The sequence below is a fragment of the Scomber scombrus genome, chromosome 19, assembly GCF_963691925.1.
Source record: "Scomber scombrus chromosome 19, fScoSco1.1, whole genome shotgun sequence".
Classification (NCBI taxonomy): domain Eukaryota; kingdom Metazoa; phylum Chordata; class Actinopteri; order Scombriformes; family Scombridae; genus Scomber; species Scomber scombrus.
In genome coordinates, this window is record NC_084988.1 from 21,765,787 (window position 1) to 21,789,118 (window position 23,332).

At 39.3% G+C, this 23,332-nt stretch overlaps 1 protein-coding gene across 3 annotated transcripts in view; it reads left to right on the forward strand.

Annotated features, from left to right (window-relative positions):
- Positions 1-7,864: 7,864 nt before the first annotated feature.
- The window catches only part of rock2a (rho-associated, coiled-coil containing protein kinase 2a), a 34,436-nt gene continuing 18,968 nt past the window's right edge, over positions 7,865-23,332 (forward strand). For all 3 annotated transcript variants that reach the window (XM_062439722.1, XM_062439723.1, XM_062439724.1), the window contains exon 1: positions 7,865-8,795. In XM_062439722.1, coding sequence (XP_062295706.1) covers positions 8,697-8,795 — 99 coding nt within the window. In that variant the 5' untranslated portion in view covers positions 7,865-8,696. The remainder of the gene's footprint in view (positions 8,796-23,332) is intronic.

The following is a 23,332-nucleotide window of genomic DNA, read 5'->3' on the forward strand; positions in this document are numbered from 1 at the left end:
CAAAAGAACTGGGATGGCATGGCAACATAGAAACTCTGCCAACCTGCAATGGGTACTTGCTACCGCAGGCTAGTACTTAATCTTTTCTATAATACATTACCACTGATGTTCCTGTCATGGGTTAGTTTGAGACTGACTGCACTGAATTAAGAGGGGGCAGAGGGAAGCCAGCTATTTCATAAATAATTGTTTTGGGAACTGCTGGGGAAACTGCTGAAGTAACACAACAGGAATATTTAAACAATAAACACACTGAAGACAAATTCATTTTGAAAACGATATGAGAAGTCTTTTCACATTTCCTCTCACTTGTCCACTGATCTTGCCAACTTGCTTCATTTTAAGCCAATTACTTTGCTTTAAGCCAAATTTAAAGCCAGCATTGTCCTTGATTCAATGTCATGCTCCATGCGCAGCCTTTTAGACAGTTTAAGTAAATGCGACACAAACTTGTCACCCATCCAGTTTGATCTGATCCAGTTACACCGCAGCTTAAGCCTGAGAGCTTGGACGCCACCAAACAAAGCCAGCATTTAGTTTACACTCCTATGGAGGAGGTACATTGTACCAGTGCGAGACAAGGTATTATCATATGCCAAAGGCTTCCTGTGTGTTGAAACAAAACATGTCACCTATTTTTCAATGGGGATTTCAAACTGAAGATTTGACCAGATAATCTATAGTTGCCAAAAGAACAAGCACTTATTTAAAAAAAAAAAAAAAAAAAGAAGAAGAAAAAATACAGGGAGATAGAGGAGAACGCAAGTGGATGTCAGAAACAGTATTACCCTGTTACCCTTGTGACACTGGGAGTTAAGGTGAAATACAATTCTTTGCTTTGCAATCCCATCCAATCTCATTGTTATTCCTGTAACCTTTGTTTCATTTGTCTGATTCACTCTTTATCCAAATGACAACATTTACTCATTTATATATATATACACTCACAGAATCACACAACACAAGCATGCATACTCATACTCATGTCACGCACATACACACAATGCACATAGTAACTTTGTGTATGTGTGTGTCTGTGTGTGTGTGTGTATGTTGTGTGTGTGTTTGTGTGTGCGTGAGGTAGGTGCAAGCAGAGAGCCTAGTTGAGATTACAGAGTGTTGACTCAGAGTAAGCAGTGTGCAACTCTTATCTGTTGCCTGTTAGTCAGGCATTTAGGCTTAGCTTGCCCCTTGCCAAGGCCTGGTTTTGGTGTCAGTAGTATTTCCTTTCCCCCTCTCTTCATTTCTCTCCAAGCAACGGCAGTAAAAACGCTCTTTTTAAAGCTTTTTTTGTCTTATCTGCCTTATGCTGAATTGCATTTGTCCATAACTATGGATATTCCTTACTGTAGTTCTTTTGCTAAATATCACAGGTATCCACAAGCACTGTATCCACAACTTCATGAGAAGAAGAATAGAAATTGTGTAACCGCACACCTATTGCTATAAAAATGTCTCTGCACATTTACATTAATGAGCAAATAGACTCTTTCCAGTTTGGACCCTTCATGAGCTTTCCTCTAGCGCCACCCTCAGGACAAACTGTCACTTCTGGACACCAGATATCAAAAGATAATGATTTCAATTATAACAATAGTTTGACATTAGGGGAAAGACACTTTTTTGCTTTATTTTCAAAGTTAGATGAAAAGATTGATAGCACTCTCATATCTGCCTGCTAATTAGGAAGCTACAGCCAGCAGCCAGTTAGCTTAGCTTAGCATAGAAACTGGAAACAGGGGAAACTTCTATTGTGGTTTGGTAAAGGGTAAAAAAACCAAAAAACAAGCATCCTACCAGCACCTCTAAAGCTCACTAATTAACACTATTCAGTGAACACCATATATCTCCTCTGTTTCCAGTCTTCTTCCCCTATGCTAAACTAAACTGGCTGTCGTGTGTCTCCAGCTTCATATTCAATGGATAGATATGAAATTGAAATTGACCTTCTCATCAAACTCTTAATAAGAAGGCTAATAAATGTCTTTTCCAAAATGTTGAATTATTCCTTTAAATTTTCTCCCCAGAGGAAACATGCTAATTGTTTTGGTGACCTTTTCCTGACCTTTCTTCTGGTGCCACCATCAGGCCAAAGTTTCATTTTTCGTGCCATTACTGGGCAATCTCCTAGACTTTTGTTAAGTAAACCATTCTCATTGCCAGAAATGTCATGCTGATTTAAAAAGGTGGACGGCACTCAATTTTTGATAATGAATAAACTAAAATCTGTTGTTATGGCTGCTGTTTCTCTCGCTTGACACTCCCACTCACACACACACACAGACAAAACATGTCTGGTTATGTCTGATCCTAATCTGTACCAGTGTTGTGTTGGCGTTGTAAATGGTATACTGTCCATGTGTCAGACAGATATTGAAGATATAAAAGCTTAATCCTAACATGGCAATCCTGAACCACTGAATCAGTCTTTGTGATGGCAAACAGACTCATGACAAATCTCCAGCATTCCTTTTTTGATGATGGACTACAGGCCTGGTCAGCAGCCTGATTTATGCAATGACAACTACAGTAACTCCAACCCTAATAGAGACTAGTAGTCCACAGACAAAGCAGAACATGACATGACTTCATGTTACTTTTCAAAAACAACAGAGAAGTTGCCTTAACTCTTGCTTGTATAATCTCTACAGTTAAGACAATGATGCTCGCTTGTAAAGAAGACTCTCCCTTCTTTGTACAAAATGAAATATACCAGAAACAACAACTTTGTTATCTTGCTAGTGTCAATGTATAGATGATCAGCTTTTTCTGTAACTTGTATGGACCGTCACATTTTTGCTAAGAAGAAACCCTCCTCCCGAATTCCTTGTTCCTAAACATCCAATCTGTTCAACGTTTTAACTCGTGGTGGACTGTCAATCTTTTTGTGTACATTTTATAGTATTATTTATTGTTGACAAGTTTTGCATTTGCAAATAATAAAAAAAAAAGTGAAGGTGGTTTGACCTGAGCATTCAATTCCAATGTAAATGCCTGGTGAACAGTGAAATGCTTTTTTAATTATTAAAACGGAGAAAACAGTGATATGAGGAGATGATCTTCTGTCTTTTTATTATGACGTTGTAACATGTACATAACATGTGGCCAAAATTGCTTTGGAAAAAGAATCATTTTTTGTGTTGTAACAGTATTTGTTTTATCCAGTGAATTGCTCATGAAGACAAATAAATAAGAGACACACACAACTCTGTTTCAGATTGGTCATATCTGTTCAAATGTGTACAAGGAACCTCCATGCAAACGAGTCATACAGCACAATATTAGCTTGATAAGTATGGAGGGTTAAAAGGGCCAATACTTACATAAATAAGTCTATAATTTAAGTGCTTCATTTTCACCATCACCAATTAAATAAGACATTAAATATAAAAATATCAAATGTATGTAATGTGTATTTATTCATTATATATCATGTTTATATACAGTAATAGTCAAAAGTTTGGACACACTTTCTCATTGATGTGAATGGGAAAGTGTGTCCAAACTTTTGAATGGTACTGAATGTATACATTACTTCATTTGTATATGAGTTTATTTATTTACTAATTCATTTATTTATAATTTTATTTATATATTTTCTTTTATTTATCCGTGGTGTAACCTGCTGCAGTCATATAAATAAGTCGGTCAACTCAGTCAGGGGGTGGGTTAAAGCATCTGCCTGGTGAATGAACAGTATTACAGACCCAGCAGGCTCAACCAGTTGATCGAGCTCTCTTTAGCCCTGTTTACACCTGGCATTAACACGCGTCTCTGGTATGGTATGCATTGTGTGATCCGATCAATGAAACCACTTGCTGAGGTGATCTGTAATGTATTTGACCACATATCCTTTGTAGTGTAAACGCTAATTTGTCCTGATGCGTCCCCAACAAGGATGTAACAGGACAATACGTCATCAATGCAGGACATGGACGTTACTCACTGCTGCATAAGGCTGAGATGTTGATAGAAGAGGCTTTTAACTCTACTAATGTTAACATTAACCAATCTTGGCCTGGCCCAGACTCTGAATTAGGCAAAAGCATTAGATCCATATTCACCCACCAATCACAGAGTAGAGTCTGCCCCTTGACTTATAATGGATGAATTTTACTGATTTATCTATTTTGCTGTAGCAAGTTACACTATGGATAAATTAAAATATATATGAATAAAAAACAAAATTATAAATAGAAAAATAAATGTGTAAATAAATGAATTGGAATGGAAAAAATAATTATGTAATAAAATCTTACATAAATGAATAAATAAATCATTATGTATCCTAATGTTTATTTGTCACCATGAATAAATAAATAAAAAATGACATTAAGTATATATTAATTTAATTAAATAACATTAAATATATACATGTTAAATATAATTGCGTATGCATTTATTGATGTATTTAATTATTTATTTATTCTTTTATGCATATCATTTATATATTTACACATTTGTATGAGTATTTAATGATATAATTATTTATGTATTTAAATATTTAGTTTGGGCCCTGAAAACCCTCTATAATTAAGAGATCATTCTAAACCATAATAATCTTTACTGGGAAACCTTATCTTGATTCATCACTTATGACATCAGTGACTTTCACAGGTGTCACATTGTTCAGTCCAAATTGTTTGTATGTTTCAGAAAAAAGAGACACAATCTTGCAAATAGCACAGATTTTAATTGTAATATGCAACCGTATAGTCCATATTTGTTTACTGTACATGAACTACATTATTACATAAATCAAGATACGAACCATTCAGACCTTAAGACATCATTTAATTACTGAAAATCTATACAGAACTGACCTTTAGGCATGGTGTCTGATGCAATGTTACAAGATACAAAAAGGAGCGACCAGTCAAATACAGCCATGCTAACAGCACTAAAATGTCATTAATAATTCATTCACAAGTGATCAAGTATTTTAGAATATTGAATCATTCATAAGTAGTTAGACTTTAGCTTTACTAATTAAATATTGATGATTAAAATGGAGTGGATTGAAAAAGAAAACAAATAGTGGGCTCAGTGTTTAGATGTTGTTATTGATAATTAGCTGCAGGTGATGATAGTTAGTCATTAAATAATGATGTATGCATTTCTTAATATGGACAAGTACTATGTCACACCCTTTTTTAAGTAGTTACATGACATGATTTATTTTAGGATATACCCACTTTCAGAGAGGAAACAAACACACTTGAAAAACAAATCAAATTATTTCTTGTTTATTGCTATAATGTGTACAATTACAGGAGTTTTCTGACTTCAGGTCTTCTCGTCTAAGAAATGTGAATTGAGTGGTCTCTAGCTCCATCTCATGGCCTCTACAAGTACTAACCCACTACTCAGAGTGATGAAGACAAGCTTGATTTCCTCAGAGGAGAAATATACAGTATACAAGCAAGGATGGACCCATCAGTCATAGTAAAATAGTGTTACATTTTTATTGATTCTAACACACTCTCATCATAAAACATACAGATACAACAGTCCCTCTTACTAGACACACGGGCAACTTTGTCAATGTACAAAAATGTGAACTGTGTAACTCAAACCCATAAATTTCAACTTTCAATAGCTTCATCTGATGTGTTTACTCCATCAATCTACTCACTCTACTGAAATATAATGAGAATTTCCTCAGGTGTGTGTAGAGTCAGCTGGGATGCAATTTGTTTCTTTCTCTAACTCCTGATTGCTGCTTTGGAGATGCCACTAAAAGGATCTTTATCACACACATTAGCTTTTTAATGTAATCCATTTTGAATGCGGCCTGTCATAGCACAGAATATGCTGAAAGACAATACGGCTGAAGGGTGTATCCTCTTTCCTTTTGTGACCTCATAGTGATCTCTGCCTTGTGTGATGAACTGAAAACTCCCAAAGCTGCAATCGCCCAAATGCATAATATACAATTTTAAAAAACACATTATGTGTACTACAAAAAAATAACAAATGCTAATTGAGGCACACAAATGATGCCTATTCTAATACAAAACATAGATGTTCTGCAGAGTGGCAGCAAGGGAAAAGGTATCCAAATACAGCTGACTGAAGCTGACCATATGAGATAATAGCCCAAACTTCATGGGTCATTAGTTGCATAATTCTGTTCTTGTTTTTCCCTGTATGACTTCCTTAATCTCCTTCACCAAAAATGATTAAAAAAAGAAAAGAAAAGCAGTAATAACATGAGAAAACTTGGAGTTAATAAGCATGACAGCATGTATGTTGGAATACTATGTGTCATGATTAAATAAGGCTCCCAAAGACGTAATATGGGTTGCATATGGTAGATGTCTAGTCTGATACTGATTTGATGTGATCGGTAGAAAGATGAAATGTGTGGTGAGACTGCAGTCTCATTACTGTATTGCTTCACTCTGCATTTCCCAGAGACCACCTGGCAAACAAACAGTGTATCCTGCATGTTGATGTGATGGCTTAAAAAAAAAAAAAAAAAAAATCAGTTCCTGAAGTTTGGTTTTCTGTAGGGGGCGCTTGTGTGTTTGTCTGTTCAGCCACTGTTGCTTCTCACACAGAGTAACCAGGCAGCCCCTCTTGTGTTTAATCTAAATAAAGAAAATGTAAAATGCATCACTTCCTGTTAGTCATAGAATATTTTTCTCAGGAAAGAGTGAGCACTCACCAGATTCAACATTGAATATGAATGGCAACAGGATGACACCTGGTTATGCTATCATTTAAAGGAAGAGCAGCAAAATAATTATATCTGCATAAATGTTAAAGTTCATCGTGATACAGCAGTACACATAAAGTGGAGCAAGGTGAAGGGGTACATTTGTGGTTACACTGCTCTCTCTGTAGTGCGAGACAGAATATACCACATTTTAAACCTCACAACACCAAAAATATTAGAGCATATACCCAAAGATTTTTAGTTGGTTATCCAATAATAATTAAATCAATGTATTGATCATTAACTACAGTTACTAGGATTGTTATTAAGTGGATTTCATATAGTCTATTAATACAAACTCTTCATAACTTTGAGTATGCATAAAATGTGAAGGCTATTGTAGGTGCAGTTTATATTTTGACTCTCTTTTGACGCCTTTTAAAAGAAGCTGAAGACTGATTTACTCAAACTGACCTTTGTCTCGCCTCATGCTGTCTACTGCTAGTAATTTTTAAAGTCTTTTGTTGCAAATGTTTTATTATTTTTCATTTTTCTTTCTGTTTTTATGGTCTTATTTTTGACAGTTTTACTGAGGCACTTTGTGACCAAACTCTGTGAAAGGTGTTACACTAAATAAATTAATTAACTTACTATTACTCGCAGAATATAGCAAGAATCCATTGATGGATTTCCAAGAAAGGGGGACGGACGGATTGGCCTCAGGCCTGGAAAAACTGATTATACTTTGGTGGTGATATGGGTTTCCCTAGATTTCTTTTTTAGCCATAATTATAAAACCAAAAAAAGAAAAGATCACTTATCTCCCAAATCCCAAGGGTACATTAAAGCCTATAATGAGCTTTATTTTTTATCATATTATTAACTTAGTGACATTGGTACTTGTTGTAACAACCAGGAAGAACCCTCAATTAGTTTGAGAGCCATTTAATTAAACTTAATAATGACTATAATATGTGCTATTATTTAATTAACCACCTAATTATTCGTTTGAAATGTAAAAAGAGGGGTTTATCTGCTTTTGTAGGTGCGAATTTTCCAAATGTGTGCAGGTGGAGAGGTGCAGGAGGGCGGGACAGATGGCTTATGGGAAACTGAGTCCTGTGTGTGTTGATGTCAGCAGGGGGAGGAGAGAGGCTGCAGACTCAGAGAGTGTGTGTGTGTGTGTCGGTGTGTAGATGTGAGTGTGCGGCCAACAAGTCAGCGGCAGGGAGGACTTTTTCTCTACCCATTGGAGAGAGAACAACTCACTTTTTCTCGTGAGTAAAGCGCTACAAAAAGGACTAAAACGACGAGGACACATGCGAAAATGCTAGAAGAACTCCAGGAAGAGAGTGCGTGCTTATTAAACAGTGAGCGCGGGAGAGCAGACGTTATTATTTTCTGCCTTTCTGATGACTTGTGGCAGCGCTGAGGATAAAACGACAACACTAACGGGCTTCAAGCGGTATTGAATGGGGTGAAACGAGGCGGATTTTTTCTTTTTTTTTTTCCTCTTGAAAAACCCGACTCACCGAGGCATTTCCAGGCGGTCAGAAAAACCCCAAAGGGAAGGGGAGGTGAGGTGAGGGGGGGGGGCAAAGAAAACGCCCTGCTCGCCTGTTGCTGGTATATTCAAACTTTTAACCGAGTTTGGGGGAAAAAATGGTGACTATTCAAGTGTAACGTTGTGTTTATTAGCTTAAAAGCAGACAGATAGCTAACTGACTTGAGCCCCCTCACCCCCCCTCCCCAGCTCGGCAAGTTTTTTTTTTAGGAAAGCGGGGAGTCTTTTTTTTTTTTTTTGCTTTGGGAATATTTTCTCCTCATTGTGTGCACACTATTCCAGTTGGAAGCGATTTGGGTGGGCTGAGAGCCGCTAGGCCCGCTGCTGGCCACATTAGCCACGAACAAAGACGTTTCACATGTGAACTTTGGTGAACAGTTTTGGGGGAAAAAACCTCTTCATCATTCTAAAAAAAAAAAAAAAATCACCCAGCTTTTTTTTTTTGGAACGACCGACTGACTCACTGCAGACATGTCGGTGAGCGCCGAGAAGAGGACGGAAACCCGGCTGAAGAAGCTGGAGGAAATGATCAGAAACCCCAGGTCTGCCATGAACCTGGAAAGTTTGCTGGTAAGTCAAGAAGGGGGGAACACCTCATAGATTATTAATGATACCAGCTCGTCTATTCGCTGAAACGCCAGACACGTATGCACGCACACACACACTTGGGTAACGTTATGCTATTGGCATGTATATCCCTTCTCCCCCCCTCTCATTCCCTAATTGTGCCCTGCTGCGAGCTGTTAAGCATTGTTGTTTTTACATTAGGCAGACCGCGATGCTGCTGGGACTATTCATCTTTCTCATGATCGCCATCACTTTCCAGTCTGTCCTGTAATCAGATACCTTTGCCATCATAACGCGCTCGGACGAGAAAAACAGGCCAAACTAATAGCCGCATGCATGGTGGATGTACTGTAAGATAGGCCTGATTAATAGTTAAGACTGAGTGCAGACAGTGCAGTTTTTGGGGGGGTCTGTGAAGCGTGTCTACAGATTAGGATTAACTAGTGGGGAATGTGTATGTCCCACTTGTGTTTATGGAGGCTAATGTTATCTGCTAAAAATGTCCTGTATGGGCCCCCTCCACACCAGTAGAGTCTCTCTGCCCACTGGATTCACACACCTATTCTGACCCTCCTGCACTGATAGATGGTTAAGTGGAGGATGTGTCAGAGTTTATTTTAAACTTCTGATAAAAGTATGTACCATTAGGTAGTTTCCGGCCTTTTTGAGACATATAATACAGTTTTATTTCCAGCCTAATCAGAACAGTAAAATCAGGCCAAAAACAACCACATTTTGTGCTATTCTGAGCACAAGTCTTTGATAAAATGGGAACGTCTGAACTAAATTACTTAACAAAATGCATACATGTACAACACCAGTCAAATGTTTGGACACAGCTTCTCTTTCAATTGAGTGGGTAGGTGTGTCCGAACTTCATCAGTCACTTGTCAACTCACAATTGTGTACTTGGTACTTTAACTACATGCCTGAAGTGACAGCTCAGTAAATTACTTTCACATTGCACCTGTAAATGTTACCCTTTAAAGGTGACCTATTATGCTCATTTCCAGCACTATATTTACATTCTTGGACTCCATTAGAGTAGTTTTGCATTATTCATAGTTCAAAAAAGTCCTTATTTATTGTATATTGGTCCTTTATGCTGCCACTCAGTTCAGCCTCTGTCTGAAACAGGCCGCCTTAACTCCTGTCTCTTTAACGCCCGCCACCTTACTCTCTTCTGATTGGTTAGTATCAGGAAGCTGCGTGACGGCTAACTACTGACAGCTCCAGAGGCTACGTAAACAACTTATAACATATATATATCTTTTTCTCCTTTTATCGATCCTAAATCTGATCTACAATGTGACGAACATTGTTGGCATAACAGTGTAACTTCTGTGTGGGAAATACAGTAAAATGCCGACTGAAGTAGCAAATATCTGCTGTCAGGAAATAACAAGGATCACATAGCTAGTAAAAGCTGCCACCAAATGACTGTATTTCTCTGCGCTGTGAATGGAGCAGATGACCATATAAAGTAATTTGTCACGTATTGACGTCAGCTCGTGTCGAACGTAGAAAAAAACATTAGACATTGAGCATTTAGAGCAGTCTGAAGCCTGAGCTTTCTGCTCACAGGGATAACTTTTACTTATCTCAGTAAACTTACCTCATTATTTGAAACTTTGGTCTTGTTTAATATGAACATCTGACATGTAACATTAAATATATGACGTAAGGTAAGAGGAAGCATAATAGGTCCCCTTTAAACCCTGTTACAGAAATAGAGCCTGCGTATCACACTGATTATACTGGAATACTTCTCTCTCTTTCTTTCCTCGCCCACACCTGTTGAAAGTGAGCTGATTCATTTCTGACACTCTTAGGTGAAGTGGACAGAAGTTGTGAGATTTTCAGTAGTTGTTTTTTTTGTTGTAACAAAGTTAAGTTCCATGTCCTGGTAGGTGTTTGGACTGCTTGTAAGGTTAAATCAGTTTCATGCACATTTCTAATATGAGCATATTCCTTTTAGCTATATCTGCACCAACATGTAACATAAAAAACAGAAACAAAATGGATCAATACTCTAGTGGAGGTGAGACCTAGCTATGTTTGGTAAAGAAGCACAGGGAACGCACCCCTATGAAGATGCTTTTGCTGAGTGTGGAGATGAGTAATGCTGCATAATGCAGTGTTTCATGGAAAAATCCGTGTTTTAGATTAGAGCTGACATCTTCTGGGGATTAGTGTATTAGATTGTTTGTGTGTGTATATTCTGGGCACTAAACATTTTCAGACTTGAGCTCTGGCTGTAATCCAGAGGCAACACGGTGTCACAGTACCTGCTTTGGCTTTAAAGTTACATCCTTTCTGTTGCTTGGTGTTTGAATTGCTGGGCCCCCCTAACTGGATCTGACAGAGGACAAACACAGTGTCGGATCTTAAAAAGCATCACCTCACCCCCCTTGTAAAGGGCCCCATCTAGCTTGTACCCCTGCCTTTTACTTGCCCTTTCCCCCTTCACACTACTTGAGGCACTCCTGGTCTATTCCCTCTTCCTTTTTAAACATTTAAAGCAGGATAGTCACTTGAAAACCCGTTGGTGTTTACTTCCTGCATGCAGGCTGGAGAGATAGAGGTGTTGAGTGTTCAAGACAAAAGTTGAGTGGGAAGCATGCGTAGGAGAGAACAGGCTGCAGTTTTCCATTTTTAGCCGCCCTGCTGCTGTCGCTGGGATCGAGAAGTTTTGCTGCTCAGGGTGGGATTCAAACACACAAAAACACACAGGCATGTATGAATGCACGCACACACATGAACACTAAGGACTCAGAAATGTCCTTTTTTGCAGGTGGAATAAAAACATTTCATACTTTCAGTGCCATTATAATTGCTCACAGGCTCAGGAGGCTCATAGTCAGTAAACAATGAATCACAAATCCCCTGCTATTGTGTCATGGCAACAGCCAAAAAAAAAAACGGCAGAAGAAGAATCTGCATTGCTGACTATTATACAGCCTCCTACATTACTACTTAGCAAAATGATCTCAATAATCAAAGTTAGTACCTTTCAGTCTAAGTTGGATGTATTTTAGGGCCTGTCTAGAAGCGGTGAGCTGGCGACCCCTGAGGGTACACAAAGCTGACAGGGAGGAATCTGCAGCATCTGTCAAATGGACTTAATGAGTCTCCTTTAAAGCAAGCTGATCCTTTATAATCTGGCTTATACAGTATTTTACTTTGCACTTCAATTAGGAAGCAGCGTAATCGATTTGTATTGTTGGTCAGGCAGCGAAAATCACGTGAACGGGGCTTCGATGGCACCATAAACCCAGATCGTGAACCTCGAATCGCTATAATGCTTCTATCAGCATCGGATCCAATGTTATAGTCTCAGCAACCTTTCCTCCCTGCGCAAAATGTTGGGATCATTATTTGGCAGCGCACCACTGCTGACTGAAGTACTGGACTCGCTCCGTGGCTCGAAAGCTAAGGGAAAGAAAGAAAGGGCTTTTTTTTTTTTTTCAAGATTAAACAGGGGAAAAAATGGACACTTGATTGCAAGTCGCATAAGTTGCCTTTCTGCCGTCCTGAAGGAAATGACCTCACTGAGTAAATAGTTGGCAGCTATATATGGGGCTCAAAGTCCCTGCGAATGACTGCACTTTCCCCTTTCGCTTTTTAGCCTTATCTCTTTTTCTCTCTCTCTCTGGGCTCTGCTTCACTTTCGGCCTGCAGCCTGCCCCCCCCCTCACCCCCTCCCTCTCTGCTTGTTAAACACACTGCAGGTATTTTAACAGTAACTCAGGTCTGAAGCCTTTTGACTCAGCTGCAGACCGGCTACCGCCAGATAACTTGACTCACAGGCAGCGCTTTAAGAGCCAAAGATACCACATCAGACTTGCTAAGTGATATTATGATGTCTTCCAGATTGTCTCACGGGGGGGCATTTCCTGGCTATCTCTTTTAATATTCACTTTTCCATATGTGACAGACATTTAACAACACCTTGCACTTGTTTTATTTTCCTCCACATTTGTTTCCTGTTTCTCTCTTCCCCTTTCCATTCACACATTCTTCTCCTTTCTTCCTTTCTCCCTTTTTTTGTTGTTGACTGCTCATCTCCCACCTAATGTTAATCACTCTTCTCTTTTCCCAGCATCTCCCCTTTCCACTCCTCTTATCTTACCACCTCCCCACCCGTACTGGAACGTCTCGCTTAATGTGCAGCTCTTTCATGGAGCAGGGACACCCTCCTCCCCTTCTCCCTGCCCTCCCTGTACGTCGTCTTTTCTGTCTTTTTACCCTGATAGTCAACCTGAGCGTCCACTTTGTCTCTGGAGTACAGTGGAGTTGTTGCTCTCAGGCAGAGCAGCAGCAGCAACAGCAGTCCCGGCTTCAGTGTGCTAGCTGGGCAGAAACACTGCCTTATAAGGCACTGGGGACGGTGGCCCAGGCCAATTTTTTTTTTTTTTTTTTTTTTGCAAAACAAGCCAGTCTCTCTACTCCACACCTCCTCTGGAGAGATGGTCGGGCCTCATCGTGGGCCTTTTTTTGGTTTTTGATGCACTCCAGTGAAGAAGAGTGGGTGTCTCCCCGTGTGTGTGTGTGTGTTTGCTCAACGTGCTGGAAACATCACACTAGACTTCAGTCATGTAGCTCCTGGTCTTCTTCAGTGGTCAGAAGTAGGAAACTTGAGCAGAGTTTTCAGCATCTATTAAAGCCCACCTTAAGTGTTTGTACTAATGATAATATCTGTGCCAGTAGTTTCATACACTTCTTCACTTTCTGTTGGTGAATTAGATAAGGAGCTAGATACCTCTCTCCTATCTGTATAGTTAAATATGAAGCTACTGTATGCTACCAGTTAGCTTAGCTTAGCTTAGCATAGCACAGAGACTGGAAACAGATTCATTTTGTTGCTTGTGGACTTTGCTAACCACTGATGATGTCATATCTTGTTTGTTTTATCAAATAAAACCAGTGGTATTAAAATCAACAAATCGCTGTTTTATGGGAGGTTATACGACTGTTTCTGTCTGTGAGCAGGAACTTCCTGGTGTCTTTGCTGGTTGCCTGGCAACTGCTCCCGACTAACATAAACCTCCCTTAAAAAGATGAATTGTAGTTTTGTACTATAAAGTTGTTTCCAATCTTTTTCATTCTTGTCAGAGAAATATCTTTTGGGATGAATAAAGTTGTCTCTTGCCTCATTTTGAAGTTGTAGAATGAGAGTTCACTGAGCAGCTGTGTTATTGAGGTAAATTCAAGCATCAAATTTGGACACCTATACTTTGGACTGAGGCAGTTTAGCTGTTTCCATTTGCACCAAGTCTTTTTGCTAAGTATTAATTTTTCCATACTAATACCTTGACTTCTATGCTGATTCCTGAATGATACACTTTATGTTACAAATCTTTAGTTTTATTTCTATCAGCTCTTTGACATTTTCACACACTCGAAGTAGCATAAAAGTGTTTCCTACAGAATTATGGTGGTGGGTCTCATTCCGACCCTCTAGGGGGGTCCGGGGGCAAGCTTCCCCGGGAAAAAAATGTGTACATTAAGTCAAATGCATCATTCTGGTGCACTCTGAGAGCAAAATTAAGATGTTATGTCTAGAACTTTTTTGTGCTTTAGTAATTTGTTACGGTATGAATGGTGATGTCACACCCACCGGAAATACATTTTACCAGTTGATTAACGTTTGAAACAAATTATCAAAAAAGACTAATGTCCATATTTCAGTTCTGAAACAAAGAAAACAGATGTGATAATCCAAGTTCAACTAGCTAATTACTTATATGTTATTATATAACATATTAAATACTGTTTCAGTAAATATCTTTTTCTACATTGTGTTTCTTCAAATAACTAAACTGACTGTCATTGCTGATTAGTAAAAGACTTGACTTCCAGCTGACTTCGAAGTGAATCAGGAGGTTGATTTATTGTACAGATGGAAAAAAAGATCTCTCATTTAGACTTTGCTTTTTTAAACTGAATCAACTAAAGCAGTATAATGCTGCTGCTGTGTGCTTTTAAACAGAGGTTTGAGGCTGAGCTGCAGGGTTGAGTCGAGGTGTGTGGGGAAGTTTATTTGTGCAGTTGAACCGCTGTGAAACAACCAGAAAATAATGTGTTATTGATCTGATTCACCGGCTTTCTTACTGTCACCGCTCCCTCTCTCCATTCACTCTCTACCTCGCTTGACCACAGCTGCTAATAACAACGTCCTGTAGCCGCTTACTGACAGAGCAACTCTGTCTGCCTATTCAGCGTCCGGACCTTTTATACAGAACAGCGAGGCAGAATAAAGTAGCAGCAGAAACGACTTTCTGAGAGCAGAGGAGAGCAACGCGAGGCTAACGTTAGTTGCTCCTCTCCTCTGTCTCACCAGGGCAGAGCTGAACCCTCCGTGCAGCAGAGTCAGAGACGGTGGAGAGTTGTCACAACTTCATTCAGTAATTCAACAATATAAAAGGCACAAAAGAAGATAACGTCTCGTCCTATATCTCGTTTGGAAATACGTTGATATATCTTAAAAACTCAATATACCGCTCAGTCCTAAAACAACGTAACGTTTTGGAGAGTGTACAGACGTGTTCAGCTCACTGTGAAACTGTGGCGGCACAAATTAGGCTATGGTGGGCTGCCACAGTCTATATAATTTATGGGAAACACTGTGTTTACCACAATGTGTTTTACTGTAACTTATATCATCTGTTTCAGCTCTTTAGTTTCATGTTTCAGAACCTTGGCATTTTTCCACCTAAAGCACTTATACAGCAAAAAAAATAAACCTATTTATCACATCTTGAAGTTGTCTGTTAACATAATATCAATAAATAAACATATAAAAGCCAGAAGGTATAACTTACAGTCCTCAGAGGATCCAGTGCAACCAGCATATGCACATTATTTCTGTTTCTTTTATTCACATAAGCCCCTTTCACACATACAGTCTATCAGGAACGTGGGTCATGTATTTACGGGAACAGGGATCCATATTCAGCGAATTCTGTACGGCCATGACCCACCTCAAGAGCTAATAACCTCTAAGGGAAAATGCTGGTGTGGCGAGCAAACCAATCCTAAAATTAGACTAGCGGGTGATGTACTGCAAGTTGGGTGGTGCTTTGTTTTGGTGGCCGCATCACAAACTTCCTCATTTTAAAACAAAACAGTATGTTAAAATGTGTTTCTGTAAACATTTAACTTTAAACTTATTCGTACTGGCAGGTAGATTAAAATAAAGAAAATATGTCAGTGAAAGAATTAGGATTAATATTCTAGAGAGCAGAGGATAATAGGGATTATAATAAATTTACAGCATTGTTTCTCCTGCCATTTATCATTCTGGTGACTAGATGAAGGGAATGAGAAATGTCTTGTCAGCATAAATTTGACCTTAAATTAGATTCTTCTTAATTTGCTTTTAAAGACTGAAAAGATTCTCCAGCCTGCTGTAAAACATTCACAACACTGAACAAAAATCAAAGTCCAGCACACACGCACATTCACCCACTCACAAATCCACATAAATAAATACACACTTACCTCCCAGCTCGTTGATTACACATTATATAATAGCTTAGACAAACAGAAGGAGACGTCAGTGGGTCGAGTGGTCCACCTGACAGGGATGTGAGGAGGCATACAAAAAAATGAGGAAGAGATTAATCTTCAGAAGTGAATGGATATGTTGCATGTCCATAAAGTTAAAATATAGTGAAAAGCCATAAATAAACTGGAGAGTCTCATCTATTTTCATAATGACGTTTGGACTAGTAGCAAAACAGGAATCACGGTATATAGTTCTCATGTCAAAAGGAAAGTATACACCCTGAGATTTGTCTTAATCTGGTGGATCCTCTAGTCTAGACTTAAAGACTGCGGCCGTGCACGCAGCAGTACATTAAAGAACAATGCAGCACAGCTTCAGTTCAATCATTTAAACAGGTTAATACAAACATGTTGGGCCTTGGTTGATAAGAGAGTGCTTGAACTTTTAATCTTTGTGCATAGTTTGTGGATATTTCATCTCTCTCTCTACATCGTGGAAGATTTGACCTCTTGGGGAACTTTCACTTCCATCACCGATCAAAGTGACGAGGATGTGGATGGCGTTGTGCAAGGCGTGCTGCGGTCGCACAGCGGCTCAGAGCACAAATCCTGTTGTTGAGATCTGTTGTTATCGTGCGTGCGCAAAGTGTTCACACAACAGGGCGTGGGCTTTTGTTTTGTGTAGAAGAAAGCAGCTGATACCTGAGTGTCAGTGTATTTCAGATTCAGACGAGGGTGTGAGCAGAGCAACAGCACAGCAGTGAGAGAGGAGAACAGGAGGCTCCCACGCATAACGCTGCATCCATCTGGCGCACAGTGTTATCATTCCATCACAACCTGCTGGTGAAACACAAAACTCCTACACACACACACATGTACATTTGTATGCACAGGCCTGGGCACTCACAGACACACGTTTGCGTTCATTTTCACAAGCAAACACGTTATTCACTCGATCTTAGCAACGCAAAAAAGCTGCATTGTGCACAGGCAGCAGCAGAACAATGCAAAACATTACTAAACAGCTAAGGATTGTCAGAGAGTTCATGCAGCTTTTATTTCCTTTCCCATGCATGTGTATGTGTGAGTTTGTGTGGGGTAGAGTTTGTTTCCAGCAGTGTTTTAGTGTTTTATGCCAATATATTAAAAAGAAAACATACAAATGTAAGCACGTTCATGCCAAAGTATTAAAAAGATAAGGAAACTTTAACTTCACCGAAACCCAACAAATCACTGTAGTTCTAGTGGTCCGCTATAGCAGGACGGCCCACCATATCTATGAAATGGCAGGAATGGCCTCAGATAAAGAATTACATAACAAAAATACCTGAATAATTAAGAATAAACACATAAATCAATCGTTTGAAGCAAAATTTCACTGTTTCCAGCTTCTCAAATGTGAATATTATCTGGTTCTCGTGCACTTCTTTGCTGTTAAGCTGAATATCTTTAGCTCTTGAACTGTTTTTCCAGACAAAACCAGACATTTAAGATGTAATTTTTAGCTCTGGGAACTGGTGAGGGTGTTTTCTTTTCCTGTTTACTGACATCAGTAAAATCATCTGTAGGTTAATACAGTGGTTCCCAACTGTTATTGTCTTATGACCTCTTAAAATGAAGCAATATCTCCTTGTGACCATGTCGGCACAGGTTACGGACTGAATGAATGAATTATGAGCAGTTCAACCAAAGACTGATTTTGCTCTGTTCGATAGTTTCATTTGAGGCCTGAAGAGAGGAAAATATACAGTATAACAAGAAAAAAAAAGGAACTCAAATTTGAGGAAACTAAGTAAACTATATGTAATTATGTTTGTGAAATATTAGTTTTCTCTCTTATCGCTTTTTAATGTTCCTGGGAGCCCTTAGTGACCCTGAGGTTGGATTATTGATGATGAAAATAATGAGGAAACCTGCACTGTTCTTTGGTTGAGCTGCAGCTGTAATGATTCCTTCACACTCTCCATGTTTTCTGTCTTGTGGAACATGATTACGGTCATTTAGCAAGTTGAGTTTAAGGTTAATGTACAGAAGGACTTTATGTGCATGCAGTCCTCCCTTTGGCTGTTTTTCCTGGCACATTCCTCAGTATATTTTATAATAAAGCCCTGGTGCCAAAAATGCATAGGGCACAGGAGCATGGGACAGAAATCTGTCAAATGCAAGAGTAAAACATACCCTTGTTATTCCCTACGGGGACATTAGCTGTGCTATTTGCGAGCCTCTGCAGGATTCCTGCCGTTGCGTCTTACTTGGAGAGTTTACGGGCCCTGCCTGGCACGGTCCCCCCTCGCTCTCTGCCCGGCCCACCGTTTATCCCGAAAACTATTTTTAAAACTGCTGGAATTCAATCAAAACATTAACTTTGTGCTCAATCCTTTTAAAGCCCAGAGCAGCAGCGCAGCTTGTTTTCTCTTCCACATGCAGAGTGATGAGATGGGTAGGTGGGGAGGAAGAGAGTTTTCTTTTCTTTTTTTAGAGGGGGGATAAAAGATTGCAAACGGAGCGAGGACAGTTTGTGACGTGAACGGCTGTGAATAGTTGGGTTATTCCTCTCTCTGTTTAGTCCCCCTTTTAATATCATCACATTCCTGAGTGGTGGATCCACGTGGCTTTTTATTGGGTGATAAAGAGTGGAAACAGGCAAAGAGAGAGCGACAGCTCGGTAATGTCAACAGCAGGTCGGGTAAATAAAACTGAAAATAATAGAACGTGCTGAAACCCAACACTTATAAAACTGTTGCCTGCTGTTTCTCTGTAGCTTCAACTGTTCTCAACTCTGTATTTTGCAGGAGTTGCTAAGCAACCATCCATAACTCATGGGCTGGATTACAGTATAGCAGAGATAAAATGCTGAAGTGCTATCTAATAGACACATAACAACTCATACTGATAAGCTGAACTGGGCAGATAGTCCTATCAGCTCAGGAAGACATTACTGTAAGTCTGTTCCTGTAAATGTGCAGGGAAGAGTCTTATACATCAGGCTGTGCTATAGGACCTGACACTGTGGTTTGTAATTATTTAGATCGATTGTGACTTTTAAAAAAACTCTCTTTGATCTAAATGAAGCAAACATTACTGCGGACATGGAAGAGAGGCTCTGTGGCTGCTGGAACAGGTCCAGTTATGTCAAAGGTATTCAAGTTTAAATTATTGATGCAGGTTTACACTTCCCCAGACATTTGTCAGTTATTTAATATTTATTAATAGCTGCTCTGACTGAGTAGCTGAGAAATGTCCTCCAGAGTCCTGTTGGCATTTTTTTAATTTTTTATACAGTAATGCATATGAGAAGAGCAGCATGCACAGGGTTCCTGTAGTTCCTTAAGAAGTTTTGAGTAAGATTTTTGGAATTTAGCTCATAAAATGTCTTTAAAAAGTCTTATTTTTGATTATGGAAGGTCTTAAATTTTGAGGTGATGTCTAGTTGCATGAGAAATGGCTCCCCGCAGGATTCACGTATTTAAAATATGGTTTGGTCTTGGGTGGGGAATCGGTCCAGACTAGTCCAGTTCTTTGTTTATCTGCTTAGGTTTCGATGGTTTCTCTACAGACCGCCTGCACTCATGAAGTAACAAGATTAAAGAAGTACATAAAGCAGTGTGGATGATGCTCAGCCAGGAGGGTTCAGAGCAGGCACAGACTGTTGTTTCTGATAGTTGCTAGAATCTGGATAATAATGTTTTTTAGTGTGACTGCATGGCTGGAGTTAACAGATTTAATGGACTTGGAAGAAATGGTACATATACTGTAATATACATGTGTCTTAAAGGAGGGTTTGCGACATAGAGATTTATCTAATGTAAAGCATAACAGTGGGACATTAATTTGATTACTTTACATGGTAAAGTAATCAGGTGATTATACACTTATTAAAACATACTTATGAATATTAGTCCATTCTGCTAGAGGTCACAAAATTCTACACACTGCACCTTTAAGTTTTCTCTGTCAATGTCTTAAAAAGGTCTTAAAAATCATTAAATTAGATTTTTAAAAATGTGCAGCTGCCTTGGAGCACTAAACAGTTTATTATATGTGACCTGCAGGATCTCTGCAAATAGTGATGTCTGCAAATGTGTTCAAATAAAGCATTTTAAATCAAAAACCAAAAATATGTCCTCCTCCACGCTTTAGAGAAATACTGTCATCATAGACCATACCCAGCTGACACCTCTCTCTCTCTCTACATGCTGCTTTGACTGCCCTCCTCTCCCCTGTGTGTGTGGCTCGCTCCAAAATAAACCAAATAATTCTGAGGTGCAGTTTGATTTGCAAAAAAGCAAAACAAAACAATTGTCTCTCATAGAGATCCACAGATATTATTTCCCTACTTTTCCTACCGCAGAGATGCTCCGAGCCGCCGGCTCCTCCTCTTCATCACCAAGGCAACATGTATTTATTTATTTATCCTTAGTCCACACTTGACTCATCTTGTTTAACGGAGAGATGTAGAAATGACAGAGGAAGTAATAATATGTCACTGTGCACTCCAGTTTATAGATAGGGAATGTTTGTTACACTCCTGTAGCGAGTCCAAGCCTTGTATCACCGTGTTTACTTTGTGTTTTCTCATGGCAACTGACAAGCAAACGCATTCTGTCAACTTTTTCATGTCCAAAGTTGGAAATGTGTGAAACTGGACCCTCTTTCACTCTGATTCAATTCAAATTCTATTTAAATAATTTTAAATTTATTGGCATGACATGTGCAGAAGATGACTAACATTGACAGATGATTACTGATAAAAAATACAATATGCAAATATCAAACATCATATATAATATCGTGAAAGACTTTTTTCTCTTTTTAAAAATATCAATAATCATATCAAATATAATAAAGTACAAGGCTTTTTTTTCTGTTAGTGTTTGACAATACTGAACATATTTTACTGGTCGTCTGTTGTGTCCGTGATGGCCTGTTTCTATGTCCGGTCTGTGTCTGGACATGTTTTTCTTAGTTGTCTAACAGTCACTCTGCATCCATGATTGCACACTCTGTTTTAATTCTAATTCATTGTGATTTGTTCCAACATTTGATACCATTTTCTTTTTGTTCTTTTCAACGATTTGTTTGGGCCAGCTTGTTTGATTCTGTGTATATAATTTAAACATTTTGAGACAGCGCACCAACATCCTCCGCTAGCCACACTGCTTTATTGTTATTTCTGGGATTATAACACGCCAAACTTCGCAGTGTAATAATACTTATATAATAGGTGATTTATGGATCACTGCCTTCCACGCTGACCTACTCCTCAACAAAACACTTAACACCTCTGAACTATTTATTGACACTTGATCTCTGTTCGCTTTCAAACTGTGTTGTTCAGGCATCGGATTGATTGAAAAGCAGATGTGACCTGTCCCAGCTGCATGACGTGACTGTCCTCACACTATCAGGCTTTCATTTCAACCTGCTTCTCACTTCAAGAAGCCTGAAGAACACCCTGTGGTTTTCTTGGTTCGCTTAGTCGCTTCTAAGAAATCAGCCGCGTCATGCAGACAGCTCTGACTGTCTCACTGATTTCATTTGCCAAAATTACCAGACTCGATTTTTCACCAGCACTCACCCGGCATAAGGACGATAGCTGCAGGATAGAAATGCCAAAATAGGTTTGAGGTAATTTTAGAAAGACTTTAAAGCATCCTGGTCATAATTTTGAATTGGCTCTACTTTAAATGATAACAGCAATAAATCAGTAACTTCAACTAATAAATCTGCATCATACATTTCTCATAAAAGCACTGACCTACATGAAAATGACACGTTTATTTACAATTTTAACAGCAATGTAAACTAAATGCATGATTTATTTAACACCTATCGCATATGAAAATGATATTAGAGCTGTAGCATTGCTGTTAAATGACTCATTCCACTCATAGAGACCGAGGACAATCTCCCAGGTTTTCGATGTTAAAAGCTGGCTGGAAATAATTAGAGTTTTAAAAAAAACGAACAACCCCCGCACTACAGAACCAATCCAAAGTCTTCAGTGGTTGTGACACGCTCATCACCACGGAGGAGAAATGGGTGGGGGGGGGGGGCATCGTTTCCGGTAAAGGCGTGTCCCTTGACGAAATGTAAGGGCTGTAGGTTTGTTCAGACAGCTACTGTGCATGTACGAAATCCCCCAGACTTGAGTAGGCGGGGGATCAGAGAATCTGCTGTTTTGATGCACAGCGTGATAAATGTACCGCTGGCATCACGCACTGTGACGAAGAGGCATTTAAAATAATGCCTGACAGGTATGAGAAAGAATATAAAAAGCTCTAAATATAGCCTGTTATAATTTAGAGGTGCAGTTATTGTATAACAATCAGTCATGTAATGCACAGCAACATGTGGCTGAGGTAAAACGTACTTTGGAAGGACTTTATCAATGATTTATTGTTCAGATGATAATAATAAATAATAAAATGTTAAAAATGTGTGTGTTAACCATGTTACAGTCATGTAACCTGACCTTTACAGCTTGACCTCAGCAAAACTCTCAGACATCACCGACATGCAGTGTGTGTGTGTGTGTGTGTGTGTGTGTGTGTGTGTGTGTGTGTGTGTGTGTGTGTGTGTGTGTGTGTGTGTGTGTGTGTGTGTGTGTGTGTGTGTGTGTGTGTGTGTGTGTGTGTGTGTGTGTGTGTGTGTGTGTGTGTGTGTGTGTGTGTGTGTGTGTGTGTGTGTGTGCGAGGTGGACGAGTGCCCAGAAATGATTGGGCGTTCATTTCAGAGGCGGCTGGCGCACTTCCTGTCAGTTTTGAGGATGTTTTAACTAAATCAAACAGCTTACATGTACTGCGTGAAGTTTAAACGTGGTAATATACCTGTAGCTGCCGTGCATATGTTGTGCTTTTTTCTTCTGTCTGGTCCGCAGCTGAATGCAGAGCAGCAGCAGTAGTAGCAGTAGAATGCTACCTCAGAGGAAATGACTTGCACACAGGGACTGGCTTCATGACACAGTGAAATTATCTGCCAGCCGTGGGGTGGGGTGGATCATTTCCTGTATTACCGCGCTCGTGTGGGGA